This window comes from Gymnoscopelus braueri, assembly GCF_963280865.1.
Source record: "Gymnoscopelus braueri genome assembly, chromosome: 5".
Taxonomy (NCBI): domain Eukaryota; kingdom Metazoa; phylum Chordata; class Actinopteri; order Myctophiformes; family Myctophidae; genus Gymnoscopelus; species Gymnoscopelus braueri.
In genome coordinates, this window is record NC_137606.1 from 33,238,059 (window position 1) to 33,253,687 (window position 15,629).

Here is a 15,629-nt window from a genome sequence, read left to right on the forward strand (position 1 = left end):
TCCTTTGAAAATAGCAGATCTACAAGCTTGTAGTTTGGCTATTTTCAAACGGCCGAAATGTATAAAGGGCTGAAGTGGTTATGTATGTTTTGTAATAATAATCAAAATCTACAAAGTAACTAGTAACTTAAGTTTTCAAATAATTGTAGTGGAGTAAAAGTACAATATTTGCCCCTGAGATGTAGTGGAGTAGAAGTAAAAGTAGCCTACTGAAAACTGGAAATACTCCAGTAAAGTAAAGATACCAAAAAAAGAGTACAGTACTTGAGTTAATGTACTAGTTACTTTATACCACTGTCTACAGCACAGCCACAGCCAACTCTAGACAGGGGGGGGGGGTGCATGAATCTCAGTTTTATACAATAGGAAATAATTGAAAGGATTTCCATCATCCTTATTTGTCTAAGTATTGACAGTGGACAAAAGTTGTTGTTAGTTTGGATCCAAGTTGTTCTTCTACATGCAAAAGTTGTCATTTGCTAAGGTGTAGGCCTAAATCAATATTTAGAAAACATGATGCTCATTTGCTAATTGCTTGAGATAAAAGCATTCAGGAACACACCACTATTTTTTTAAATGTAGTATGATTTTGTAGGCCTATTTCACCTCGAACATTTCTACCAATATCTATTTTTTTTTTACTGAAATGTAGATAGATAGAATAGGCCTACTTATTGGCAAGCAATAATATTTTTTGTTTAAATTGCTAATATTTCTCGGTAAAGAAATATTGATTGATTGAATACTTTCTTAACAGTTTGCAAAAGAAAACGCAGGAAGTAAGGATGCCAAAACAAAGGATTAAACCCAAGAAAGCACTATGGCTTAATAGACTCGATAGGCTATTATACCCTCGATGTCAATCTCCAGCATTTAACTCAACCTTTTAGATTGATTAATTGATTGATTAATTGAATACTTTATTAACAGTTTAAAAAAAAAAGGCACAGAGGTACAGATTTATACAAAAGGATACTAAAAGGATAACCCAGATAAACCTTCATGGCTTGTTTCCATTAAGGTCCTGTGTATTCAATTAATCGAGACATTGAAAAACAATAATAAAACTTACCGAAGTCTATGAGAGCAAAGGTTAAATAGATATTCCTGCTGTCAAAACAGTGTGTGTGTGTGTGTGTGTGTGTGTGTGTGTGTGTGTGTGTGTGTGTGTGTGTGTGTGTGTGTGTGTGTGTGTGTGTGTGTGAAATGAATGCTGTTTAAATCCCTGGCCATTGACTGGAGACTCAGGATCAGATATCATCACAACGTCAGTCCAGCGCCCACTGCGTCCCTGTAACTGGCTCACTGACTGACTGACGTGTCTGTGGGCGATCGGCGGACAAACGGCGTTTTGTTGTCCGTTCACATGCCGTTGGTATCAGTTTACCACCGGTGAAATTACCATGGAAGTCACTTCAGTCATTTATGATCGGCAACATTGATACAATAGGCATAATAATTAACTCATTAACTTATACAGCTATAGTTGTATAAATTAATGAGTTCTTATGCCTATTTCATATATGCATTTCAACGGACAACAGCCCACTTATCGTTACTTTTACAGTAGGCTATGTAAGCTAATCCTTAGATCAATTTACAGAAAGCTCTATATAAGCTAATCTTTAGGTCAATTTACCGAAAGCTAAGCCCAATAACCCTCCGTAATCTTTATCAAAGGTGCCAGTCCAGACAGTCATAAGGGCACTTAGGAGAGAGCTAGGCTGCCAATCATAATTCCAGCTAACAACCATAAAAATAGGTCTTTACATTAATAGCCTTTACACACAAAAACAACATGTCAGCATATCAGGACAATGTGATGTATTTAATAAAAGTCACTTTTTTTTTAGATTTGTTTTTAATCAGATTTAAATATTAATGAATGAACAATTCATCATGGTTTGTCAATGCAAACCATTACAGTGGTGTCACTTCTGACAGTTGGAAATCATTTCCATCAATCATTAGTGTATGTTTCAAGATATACAAAAATATGTTAAATATATATTTGAAAATACATATTGGACCTTGGAAATACATACAAGTAAGTATATTTAAGTATAATTGTTGCATTCATAGTGTAACAGATGGAATTTTGAGACCGACAGTAGGCCTACTTTGAGAACAAAATATGTATTTACAAGGTTACCTCATTTCATAACTTGATATACATAAAACATTTCTTACAAAAGAAAACTGGCAAACATTCATAACATTGAAAAAATTATTAGCAGCATGTTCTCGTATTCAGTGTAACATGAAATCCTCAGGACATAATTCAACATGTGAAAATAAGAACCACCTTTTAACAAACCAGTACCATGATGTGATAATAAAACACGTTGCTACATAAAGATGAAATGACTAAAGCCAATACAGGAAGTGTCGAAAGATGAGAGAAGTTTCCACCTGGGTACCGGCTTGTCCTCTTCAGTGTCCTCGAAGGAACCTCTGCTAAGAAAACACAAGACACAAGATACTGACAAATCTAAAGTTAACATAATCACTGGTTACACAGGGGTAATGTCAATTTAGCTGCTCCCACAAGCAACGAGTGTAGATGTCAACAAAGGTAAATAGTTGACCAAAACAAAAGGGTCATTTAGCTGAGGGGAGTGAAGCATGCTGGGTAATTAAACCGGCTGGGGTGGAGAGGGGGGGCTAGGAAGATCATAAAGCATTGTGTGGCTGAATTTCCCTGGACAACACCACTCATTGTCTGGTAGAGACAAGGCCATTCTTGTGTGAACGTCTGTGGTGCTGTGGGAGTGGGGCACACTCACATCTGGCTATCATGGGGAAAAATGTCATTCTCAGGATTTAAAAAGGCGAAACACAGTCATGACATAAATATCCTGCTGTGAAATCCATTCAAATTCATATTTCCTTTACTTTCCATTAATATTTCCTGACTGACTGATTAATGACCCAATGCACCCTTTGGGAATAAGCTTCTTATCTCATGATCTCACCTGACTTAGATCAAATGTGGTTGAAACATATTTGTGTTTTGCACAATAAATGTGGTGAAAAGACTTTTCATTTTCTGTTTATCTTGACTATTCCATATAATATCTCATCTTAGGATCAGTGATGACTTTATGCGTAATGTGTCAGGTGTCAGACTGCCAACATAGTGTACAGTACATTACTGTATTAGCCGGATGTGTGGCGTTGTAATTGTTACACAGATCTAAAGCTTGAACCAAAACGTACTTGTTTTATAACACTGCAAAAATATTTTGTTGTCCAGCATTAACAACTGTGATTTGTAGTCGTGATTTGTCTTAGAAATACTGTAAGAAGTGATGGTATTCTGTGCTTCTCTAACATTGCTACATGACTATACGACAACTAGCTAGAAAACAAAAAAACTGAAATCAGCCACTAGCGTGGGGAAAAGTCACCCGTCCGCATATCCCCGTCATACAGAATAAAAACAGACCGATCACACATCAGACCAGTAGTTATTACACTGTACCTGAACCACAAAAGCAGCCAAGGCTGCTATCATGGCCATCAGGGCCATGCGTCGCAGCCTGCCAGGGTTGACCTGTTGGAGCAGGAAGAAGCGCGCCCAGCCCATCTTCTTGGCGGTGTGTGGAGGGTAACGCATGGCGTTAACCCCCTCCATGTTAAGCTTCTTGATCAAACAGCTGCGTAGGTGGCTGAGCTGGTCGAAGCTGTACTGACCATGGTAACGGCCCATACCACTGTTACCTAGGACAAGGATCACTTTATTTCAATGACACTGGATTATGTAAAAAACAGTACAAGTTCCAAAAACTGTATACTTTAAATTTGTAATAACCAAGAGATAAGATTACCAGGGTGGTGTTCAAAGGGTAATTACATTTGAGTTGTAAATGACGTGCTTATATGCCTTTAATTAAACATTAATCCATGCAATTAATTTCAACATCTGAAACAATAATATGGCAGAAAACTGTTATTCTACTGCCATCTAGTGTTTGAAATATTCACTCTGCTGCCCACATAAAGGTCGGTCTCTCTCTCTCTCTCTCTCTCTCTCTCTCCTCTCTCTCTCTCTCTCTCTCTCTCTCTCTCTCTCTCTCTCTCTCTCTCTCTCTCTCTCTCTCTCTCTCTCTCTCTCTCTCTCTCTCTCTCTCTCTCTCCTCTCTCTCTCTCTCTCTCTCTCTCTCTCTCTCTCTCTCTCTCTCTCTCTCTCTCTCTCTCTCTCTCTCTCTCTCTCTCTCTCTCTCTCTCTCTCTCTCTCTCTCTCTCTCTCTCTCTCTCTCTCTAGTATACTGTGAGTCACAATCAATGGGCAAAAACATGACACTGATTCTGTACACTCACCCACTCCTCCAAAGGGTAGAGCACTGACAGTAAAGTGGACCAGGCAGTCGTTGGCCAATAGGGCTCCACTCGATGTCTCTGCTATCACTCTTCTGATCAGCTGTCAGTGGGGGAAGTAGCATACAGCGTAAATGTATTTTTATCCTTTTCATTTTATCCCAATTTAGTCAATGCCAATTCCCAATGTGTATTGTGGTCCCGGTCGCTATCAACCCCATAGAATATCACATACCACCCAGACTAAGTCAGTCACGTTTCTTTAACTGGCAGCAAGGAGTAGTGTAATAAGGACTGGGGAAGATCATAGATATAGAAACCTAGATACCTCATTGGCCTATGCAGTTCGTTGGAGCGACTGGTATCGCGGTCGCCATTTTAGAGTAGGCAAGCTACCATTCAAAGTGACTACTGGCCAATCACAGCGCGTTGACTACTGGCCAATCACAACGCGTCTAACAGACTTTTGCTGCGCGGCTGCCTCTTACGAAAAGACCCGCCCCCACTTGCCTCTGCTTGGCCTACCGAACGCCCCCTTCTGTGACACACGCGGAAGCTTGCCTACTCTAAAATGGCGCCCGAGATACCAATGCCTCAGAGCCAAAGGAGGCGTCTACCTTTATACTGTATGTCTATGGGGAAGATGCTATCTTCCCTAGTTCTCCTCCCTGCTGAAAAGGCGCTCAGACAACCAGCAGGGGTCACTAGTGCAATGAGAAGGACACAGTCCCTGTCTTGATTCACCTGTGAATCCTGCCAAATGTGTTTGTTGGAGTATCTGGACCTTGGCCTCTGCGGTAGTGGGGGACGAGGGTTGTACCTCCATACCACCTGGATGCCATAATGTTTAGTTTGTTAAGAGAACTAGTGGTGTGGTTTACCTTGTTGTCTGAGGAGAAGATGTAGACTGCGAGAGGTTTCTCTCTGTCGTTGATGAACTGGATGGCCTCGTCAACACCACTCACTGTGATGATGGGTAACACTGGTCCAAAGATCTCCTCCTGCATCACCTTAGACTCAGCAGTCACATCCCTCAACACTGTGGGAGCTGCACACATGGAGGCATGAGGAGGAGGAAGAAGAAGAAGAAGAAGAAGAAGAAGAAGAAGAAGAAGAAGAAGAAGAAGAAGAAGAAGAAGAAGAAGAAGAAGAAGAAGAAGAAGAAGAAGAAGAAGAAGAAGAAGAAGAAGAAGAAGAAGAAGAAGAAGAAGAAGAAGAAGAAGAAGAAGAAGAAGAAGAAGAAGAAGAAGAAGAAGAAGAAATGACTCAAATAAAGCAGGTCAGTATACTCTATACACACAGTGTATCATGCACATGCCACACACCTATATAGCATTCGGATTCGTCGCTGTCCCCGCCAATTGCAATAGTGCTCCCTTCCATGAGAGCCATGACCCTCTTGAAGTGGCGCTGGTTGATGATGCGTCCATAGTCATCGAACGTCTGAGGGTTTTCTGTGTAAAATTCCTGCCATACAAATAAAAGGATTAATGTAATTACAAGACAAGTCCTTCCTCAATAGACTTAACAGGTTTTGTTACTAGAGGTCTACTTGGTCGAGCGCAACCAATGAAATCTAGTGTAATAAAGTGATGTCTACATACATAAAAACGATAAGCAAAGACGTAAAAAAAAGAATAGCGATCTGTGCTTGTGCTGCCTGACAAGATGTTCATTGTATGTTATCTTCACTCACTTTGTTGTGTTCGCCTGGTACCCATAGCATGAGGAGTTCTCCTTAACGCTATAGTACTTTCGAGCCGTTGCACGCACACCCCCGGTAGCGCAGGCTGCGCCGCCTGGCCAAAAAGTGTATTTTAGACGTGAGGTGGGGGGCTTCGAGTGTTCCCACTAAAGAAAGTAGGCTTTCAACATCTTAAAACAGTCTTTGTTTTGGTGAGTAGCAAAAGTGTATTTTTTATTTTTACTAAAGACAAGAGGCTGCACAGCCTGCGCCACCGCGGGTGTTTGGGCAACGGCTCGAAAGAACCATAGCGTTAAGGTGAACTCTTTCTAACACTATGGACCAGAGCTAACATTTTGCCAACTGGCAACAGCCCTAAAGTGACAGAGCAGGAGCTAAAGAGAATCTTGGGAAACGTATAGGTAACGCTAATACACCATTATCACTTGAGGTCACAGTGGCTGCTGTTATGCAAAAATTACATAGACTCGGAACATGTGGTGGATGGGATGCTAATGGGACATTGTTATTCCATTCATTTAGTTTCAAACTGACCTTAATACATTTCCTGATCTCATCCACCAATTGGTTCTGGATGCTGGGTTCACACAGGATGTAGTCAGGGGCGATGCACGTCTGACCACAGTTGACAAACTTTCCCCATGTGATCCGCCTACAGGGGCACACAAAATAAATAATCTTAAAACACAGATTCTTCCAAAATGTTGCAGGGAAAGAGAGAAAAAACAGATGGCACATCATCTATTCAGAAGGAGCTATTTACTACCAAGGCAAAGGAGATTTTCATCAGTTGAGAAAGTGTTTCAAAATGTCCAATAATAACAATAACTACAATATAATAAAACACACAATCAATTCAATTAAACTCCTGTCATGCCTTCAATAATAACTCATCATGTACATATCTTATACATACTGTACCTTAGACTTTCTCATCAACATAGAATGCCTGTTCACCTTAATGTAAACCACAACTAATGAAGCTACCTTGCCAAACAACTGGTAGAACTTGATCTCCTCCTGTCCTCAACACTGTCCATTGAAAAGCCAGCAATCTCTCTATAGCTATATGATGTATAATACGCACCCACCCAGCCACCCACTCACCTTTTCAGCTAAGTGGTCCTTTTGCCATGGAATCACTGTCTGTACTGATAAGACTCAATTATGGAAATCCCAAACACAGAATAGACTTGGACAAGTCAAGTGGCTCAGTGGTTAATGCAGAAATACTATCGTTTTGAAATGTGTAGCACAGTGGAATAGACACTATGGAGTCCATTAGTATACATTTAGGGCTAAATCTTTGTGTTTCTGGTCAAATTATTGACCACTTATTTTGCATGTCTGTGGTAAAAAAAAAGTAATGTTGATGATAATGTCCATCACAAGCTGGCATGATAATGACCCCTGATTATCAGTGGTAGATTACCATACATAATTCTCTATGTGAAACAGTACAGTGTCTCACTATTATCAGTGGTAGAGTACCATACATACTTGTCTATGTTAAACAGTACTGTATATCACTATTATTAGTGGTAAATTACATACATACTTCTATATGTTAAATAATAGTGTATATCACTACTAATAGTGGCAGATTACCGGCAGGCAACTCTGAGGTCACAGTTCTTATCTACGTAGCAGGGACTCTTTCCTCCCAGCTCCAGAGTGACAGGGGTGAGGTGGCGGGCGGCAGCCTCCATCACAAGTCTACCCACTGTGCTGTTCCCAGTGTAGAAGACGTGGTCAAAGCGCTGCTTTTCAACAGAGCCTGGGTCTCTGACACTCCACCTGTCACCACTGGATACAGCTCCTATGAGGGAACATGGATGGATACTCATAATCAACCTTTCATTCATTCACCACAGATTTTACATACACAAACGTGCACGACAGTTGTTCCTTACACATCAGTGAGAGTGTACAAGCCTTACCTTGTCTAAATAGAGAGGGAGAAGTTCCTCCATGACCTTGGCCGAGTGACCACTGACCTCAGAAGGTTTTATTACAGCTGCGTTTCCTTAAAAGTTAAAAAGGAGAAAAGCAGTACATTAGCTGAAACTATGATTTCACCTCAGTGGGTTATGGCAGTTCTTTATTGTCTACAGTGAGGTGAATGCATTTCACAAATAATCAATACATTTTTCCTCCTCCATCAACATTCATAAATCACTTCAGAGGAACCCTGGTATCGCAGTCTGCTGTTGTGACACAATGTCCTGGTTTCTGTTCACAAGACCATTCAACCAGAAGTCTAATAAAAAAGAACACGCTGTCGCCTCACAGCTAGAAGGTCCTGGGTTCGATTCCCGCCGGGGACGCTGTGGGCGCTGGGGGTGTGTCTTCTCCTCCGCGTCACCAGCTCCCATACCCTAGGTGGGGTTGGCGAAAGGGCCTAGTCTGTGTGGAGTTTGCATGTTCTCCCCGTGTCTACTAGGGTAGTTAATACCCTCACAAAAACATGTAGTAATCCTGGTCACTATACTGCCTCCCCCTGGCCAGCCGGGGCGCCTGATGGAGGGGAAGGGAACTGGTTGGAATAACGTGTTCCTTCCACGCGCTACGTCCAACCAGGGAAACTCTCCCCTGTCAGGTGACAAGAAGGTCAGTTGGCTCTCATGCATTGAAGGAGGCATGAGCTCGGCCCTGGCCTCCCTAGGCTGGTGGGGGGAGTGTAGTGCCCAGGATCACTTAGCAAATTGGCACCGGGTGAAAAAAAAGGGTTACAAAATCGAGGGATAAAAACTTAAGAGGAAAGAAAAAAAAAGAACACTTAAAAACAAGTGCAATAGACTACTGCAATAATCTATGCAGTAGTCTAGGTTAAGTTAAATGTATTTATTTCCAAGTATATTTTACACATAACTTGAATTGATCCTCTGCATTTGACCCACCTATCCTAACTATTAAGCGCAGTGGCAGCCTTTCTCTAGCACCCGAGGACCAGCTCCAACTATAAGGCCAGTGCCTTTTTGGGCAAGGGAAGTGGCAGGAGTCTCTATCATATACTGTATGTCTTTTAATGGGAGGAAACCCCAGTGAAATCAAAGCGGGGGCTCGGAACTCACTTTTAAATGCTCCAAGTTCTTTATTTGCAACAAACAGCAGATACAACGTTTCGACCCTTTCTGTCTTTTTCAAGTGTCTCCAGTGAACATGGAGAGGACATGCAAACTCCACACAGAAAGGCCCCAGGCAGCCTCCAGTGGGATTCAAACCTAGTCATTTCCAGCTGTGAGGCAACAGCATTAACCACAGAGCTCAAATGATCATTTGTTCAGAGGCTGTGAACTAGTGACCCAAAGCACGTGGCTTATCTAATCACCTATCTATCACTGAATTTGCATATTAGTTACCAGCTGCAATCGCTCCGACCAACGGTTGAAGGGTGACAGCCCAGGGGTAGTTCCATGCCCCGATAATGAGCACCACTCCCAGGGGCTCCGGCTGGACGTATACCTCGTCTGCTATTGTGAGGAGGTTCTTCTCCACGGGTCGAGGGGCGGCCCACTCTGCAAGTTTACTTATAGCCACGTTGATCTCTGCCTCCAGGCCGAGAGTCTCGAACAGCTCAGTTCCATGTTCACTCTGAGAAGAAGGTGTGAGAAGAGCTTTTAATGATTCCGAATACAGGAAAGGTGAGCACTAGGGTAATCTGGGCACCGTTTTGGGGGGAATACTGGGCACTAACGAAAAGTGGGCACCAGGAAAAGTGGGCACTTTGGGTGAGAAGAGTGGGCCCCTTTTGGGGAGAAGGCACTGATGTTGTGAGCTTATAGATTGGTTATTTTCGGTGCAAATAAGCTATAAGTATGAACAAGGAGGCATCGAGTCCCAACAAATATCTCTAAAACAGTAATAGCCTATATGTAACGACTATGGTCATCTGCACGTGCGTGAATGTGCATGAATGGCTGTGCACGTGTTCCTGGTTTGGGGGCTGAAATAGTAAGAACAGCTCTAATGAGGAAACTTGTTTGACATTCCGTCTTTGCATTGGCTTCACAAATTAACACATAACAGCATGTAAAGACGATGTTACAGTTTGTGGTTGCTTCATTCATGCTCATTCTTTCAAAGTATTTGCATAAACAAATGCTGAGATCAAACGTGCTAATGTTGGCCACCTATTACAGTACCTGGCATTGAATAGCTAGATCACCTGTGAATGAGCACATTATCATCATAACTATGCCTAAACCTAACCTCAAAACTAACCTCAGTAAAACTATGCCTAAACCAAACCTTAACCCTAACCTCAGTAAAACTATGCCTAAACGTAACCTTAACACTAACCTTAACCTCAGTAAAACTGTGCCTAAACTTAACCTTAAAGTTGTACAATGCAAATTCACAACTAACGATTTTTAGCAACCTCTGCTGGTCACTACCGTCACTGCATACAATTTCCTTAGTCCTCGATTACCCAGAATTCCATTCGTTTTCACCGGAAGCCGGAAGCGTTTCAAAAAGCGATCTTTTAATTGTTTTATACTATCTACGGATCGTTTCTCTTAGCCAGTGGAGCATTAGTTACCATGAGCTGTGCTTTCTTTTTCTGTTCTTTTTCGATCTTCTAATCCTACATTCTCTTAAAATCAGCGTGAGGTTCATTTTTGTTATTAGCGCGATAGTTCCTGGCCAAACAGGAAACCGTTGCGGTAGTTCCTGGCCAAACAGGAAACCAGTGCATTTCCACCTCCGTTTTCCGGCCAGATGACGTCATTTCCCCGGGAAAGTCCCCCCAGTCCACGTTCAATATAAAATATATAAATAAAAGGCTTCCGGGGGTGAAATTCATGGAGTGGGTGTTGTGAAACTTTTGCCACTCACAAAAGATATACAATTTAACTTTAGTTTTGTTGAAAACGTTACCTAGTATGCCTTTAACTTTAACTAACCTTAAAAAAAAGTACCGTCTTTATCACATAAATGCATGACAGACACATGCAAAACACTTTCTGTGGACACAAATCCAGTCAAAGTATCCTGTTTAGGTGGCCACTCTTCTCTAGCTCCCACTCATCCGGGTGCCCACATTTCCCTAGTGCCCAGTTTTCTAGTGCCCCGGTCACAGGCCTACATTGGTGCACTGGTGTGTCATGATTAGACCTCACCTTATTCAGGTCCTTTTTGACAGCGTCTGCGATGTCTCTCCGTCTCTCTGTGATGAACCGGTGCAGGCTCCTCAGCTGGAGGAGTCTGAACTCCAGAGGTTTAGTCTTACCTGTCTGGAAGGCCTTCCTCGCTCGCTGAACCACCAGCTGCTCTCCAGACATCTTGGACTGAGAGGTGAGAGAGGTCATTAATTGGGTGTGACTTGGGATCTCAGGTTAACAGGCTAAACTATTGATGGGTCCATGGCCAATAGATTGTTGATAGAACATGGTGGCCCAGTAACATCTGATGAAAACTGTCATTTACATTATTTCGGTAGAAAAATAGGCGAGGTGCTTGTTATGCATGCCCTGCAGCAACCTTTCAGAAACACACAAAGAAAGCTAGCACTTTCAGTTGGGTAAACAAACAGCAATTTTCAGTTAATGCCTGTCCCTAAATAACTAACAGTGAAGACTTATACCTACATAATAGAAGAGATTTAAAGTCCCCATCAATGATATAAACCTAAACAAATGGGTGGTCCCCAAAACAAACAAACAAACAAACAAACAAATTAATAGAAAATGTGCCGTGTAGACATGTTTTTATAATAGATTATCGACTTGGCTTAATTGATATTAAGACTAGCGCTATAAATAAGAAATACATGCTTGTTAAACTGTTCTTGCTGTCAGTGGTGTAAAGTAACGAAGTACATTTACTCAAGTACCGTACTTTCTTCAGTATTTCCAGTTTTCAGTACTTCTACTCCGCTACATCTCGAGGCAAATATTGCAAATATCTTTTACTCCACTACAATTATTTGAAAACTTTAGTTACTAGTTACTTTGCAGATTTTGGTTATTATTACAAAATATACATAGCCACTTCAGTCCTGTATACATTTTGGCCATTTGAAAATAGACGATCTACAAGCTCATAATGCGCCACGATGTGAAGCATTGTGAGCTTGTAGATCTGCCATTTTCAAAAGATTTTCATATGTTTTATACATTTGAGATTTTGTGAAATGGGACATTCACAAGATTTTAATTACATTTACATTACATTTTGATTCCAATACTTTTGTACTTTTACTTTAAGTACATTTTGAATTCTGGACTTTCACTTGTAACAGAGTATTTCTACATTGCAGTATTGATACTTTTACTTGCTGTATAATGAAGCTGTCTGGTAATGATAGTAAACAACCCATTTTGTTTCATGATTGGGGTAAAGAACCTTCCAAATACCATATTTCCTAGTCCTACAAATCAAAATATTTAAAATGTATGTGTGAATATAACCCCAATTATCTTTAGAATAATCCCAGACTGGGCCTTTAAAAGTAGAAGATGTCTGTACTATCACAGCTGTCACAACACAAGTTACATTGTTTTTGCTAGCATGACTGCTAATAGCTATTGGTACAGTATGTTAGTGTGTTATTGTTACACAACGGCAAACAGGGTTAGTTTAATGTACCTGCAGTCAGTCGATCGCCTCAGTCGAACAAAAATAGTGGAAACTTGCAACAGTGGTCAAGCCTGCCTTCCGTAGTAGCCTACACAGCTGTTACACCGTTATTACACCGTTATAGTATCAGCGTTGCCAGATTCTGCCAGAGAAATAAGCAACCAGGTCTATGAAAACAAGCCCAAAAGAAGCAACTAAAGGCTACATGAGACCTTGCGTCGGCTATTTGAAAATAGGTAGCAGATCTACAAGCTCACAACGCGTTGTGCGACAGACACGCTGTGAGCTTGAGGATCTTGTAGATTTAATTTCACAAAAGTTAAATGTGGAATATTTTGTTAGCATTTTAATAACACAAATCTCGTATGGGGGTCCCTGGCACAACATATTTTCAGATGGGGATACGCCATAGAGTTAAAGGATACGCGGACAATTTCATTGGGTCCTTGACATGGAAATGTTTGAGAAACACTGGTTTAAACAACATTAAGAAACAAGCCCAAATAAGCAGCTACACTTTAGAAACAAGCCCCCCCCCAAAAAACTGCAACCCGCCACTACACATTTTCACAAGCAACTTTAAGTAACTTTAAGTCGCTTATAATAAGCAGACCTGGCAACACTGTATAGTATCCTCTGGTATCCGTAAGTGTTTTAGATCCTATAACTTGGAGGACGGGATCTCTGTGATTGGCTAGTTGTTTTTTGTCATGGAAACAGGTGACAGAGCAGAATAGGTCTGTCTGACCCATTTTTTTTTTTTTTTTGTCTGTCTTGTATAAATTATACTCACAATGTTGTTAGGATTATGCCTTATTTAAAGCACATTGGATTTCCTTCGTATATTAAATGTGTTTACAAATATACTTGTATGTGTAGCAGTGGTGGAAAAAGTAGCCTACTTGCATGTTTTACTTAAGTAAAAGTATTAATACTGCAATATAGAAATACTCTGTACAAGTAAAAGTCCAGAATTCAAAATGTACTTGAGTAAAAGTACAAAAATATTGGCATCAAAATGTACTTAAAGTACCAAAAGTAAAAGTACTCATTATGCAGAATATCCCATTTCAAGTTTTTAAACGTATCAAAAAATATTTTGAAAATAGCTGAACTACAAGCTCATGATGCGACACATTGTGAGCTTGTAGATCTGCTATTTTCAAATGGCCAAAATGTAGGCCGAAGTGGTTAATGTATGTTTTGTAATAATAATCTAAATCTACAAAGTAGGTACTAAAGTTAATGTACTTAGTTACTTTCGACCACTGATGTGTAGCCTACTTACATGTGCAGCGATGACAGCAATGGAATGACAGCAAGACAAATGTATCAACCGGGGCTTATTTATAAGCCTTTATTTTATAACTTTACTGGCCTTAATTATAACTTGTAATATCTATGGGCACTTATGGGCACAATGGCCCAGAGGTAACAGGAAAGTTGGGCACCCAAAAAATCTGGGCACTAGGGAAGCTGTGGGTAGGCCTAGCTAGCACCTAGGAAGAGTGGGCACTAGGGAAATGTGGGTAGGCCTACCCGGAAGAGTGGACAGTCTGGGGTGAGAAGAGTGGGCACTATGGAAATATGGGCACCAAAACAGAGTGGGCACTAGGGGAAATCCGGGCACCGAAATGGGGAGGTTAGGTTTAGGCATAGTTTTACTGAGGTTAGGTCTAGGCATAGTTTTACTGAGGTTAGGGGTTAAGATTAAGGTTAGGCATAGTTTTACTAAAAGGTGCCCAGTCTTCCCCCATAAGGTGCCCACTCTTCCTGGTGCGCACTCTTCTCCCCCAAAAGTGCCCACTCCTCTCTAGTGCCCACTCTTCTCCCCCAAAAGTGCCCACTCCTCTCTAGTGCCCACTCTTCTCCCCCAAAGTGCCCACTCCTCTCTAGTGCCCACTCTTCTCTAGTGCCCACTCTTCTCCCCCCAAAGTGCCCACTCTTCTCTAGTGCCCACTCTTCTCCCCCAAAAGTGCCCACTCCTCTCTAGTGCCCACTCTTCTCCCCCAAAAGTGCCCACTCCTCTCTAGTGCCCACTCTTCTCTAGTGCCCACTGTTCTCCCCCAAAAGTGCCCACTCCTCTCTAGTGCCCACTCTTCTCCCCCCAAAGTGCCCAGTCTTCCCTCAAAAAATGGTGCCCAGATTTCCCTAGTGCCGACCTTTCCTGTATTCGCCCAGAGTGCATCAAAAATATTAAGTCTATGGTGGTGCAAGACGATTGGTTCTTCTGTCCAGAGTAAAACAGCGACATTTAGATACCTTTCAATCCATTTCCCCATGGATGATGGACCTCCTTCTAGTGGTGGAAAAGGTACTCACATTTTTTTTACTTAAGTAAAAGTATCAACACTGCAATGTAGAAATACTCTGTTACAAGTAAAAGTCCAGAATTCAAAATTCACTTGAGTAAAAGTACAAAAGTATTGGTATAAAAATGTACTTAAAGTACAAAAAGTAGAAAGTACTCATTATGCAGAGTGTCCCATTTCACAAGTTTAAAAAGTATAAAAACATATTGCATTGCAAGGATTGTGAGCTTGTAGATCGGCTATTTTCAAACATTTTATACTTTTACTTTTGGTGCTGTAAGTATATTTTAATGCCAATACTTTTGTAAGTTTACTCAAGTAACATTTTCAACACAGGCCTTTAACAGACTATTTTCATATTGGTATTGCTACTTTTACAGTTTTACTTAAGTAAAATATCTGAGTACTTCTTCCACCACTGTTGATAACTTGCTGTCTCTTATGTGGTGCAGCTCATAGGGAATCAAACCACACTAATAGAATCAATGCAGGGCAGCTGGGTGACTTTTTTCTTTGGAAGAAGTTCGAGAAAATAATGTTTACATCAAGTGAATTGCTCACCCCATGTTGCCTGGACTGGCCAAAGAAAAGACACTTTCTTGGCATGATGCCTTCACGTTCACGGAAAATAGACAGTCTAAAGATGGTAGCCATTTCTACACTGAGGTTAATTTGATATTATTTTCAACAACAGCAATCTGACATAGAAT

At 41.1% G+C, this 15,629-nt stretch overlaps 1 protein-coding gene across 1 annotated transcript; it reads right to left on the bottom strand.

Annotated features, from left to right (window-relative positions):
* Positions 1-1,887: 1,887 nt before the first annotated feature.
* Positions 1,888-12,753, bottom strand: aldh3a2a (aldehyde dehydrogenase 3 family, member A2a). Its single transcript, XM_080427810.1, is given in 12 exon segments — positions 1,888-2,457; positions 3,485-3,723; positions 4,324-4,423; positions 5,202-5,368; positions 5,646-5,787; positions 6,560-6,677; positions 7,634-7,791; positions 7,794-7,844; positions 7,966-8,051; positions 9,388-9,619; positions 11,149-11,316; positions 12,617-12,753. Coding segments are annotated over 11 exon segments (1,479 nt in total). The 5' UTR covers positions 11,311-11,316; positions 12,617-12,753; the 3' UTR covers positions 1,888-2,433.
* Between the last annotated feature and the right edge of the window lie 2,876 nt (positions 12,754-15,629).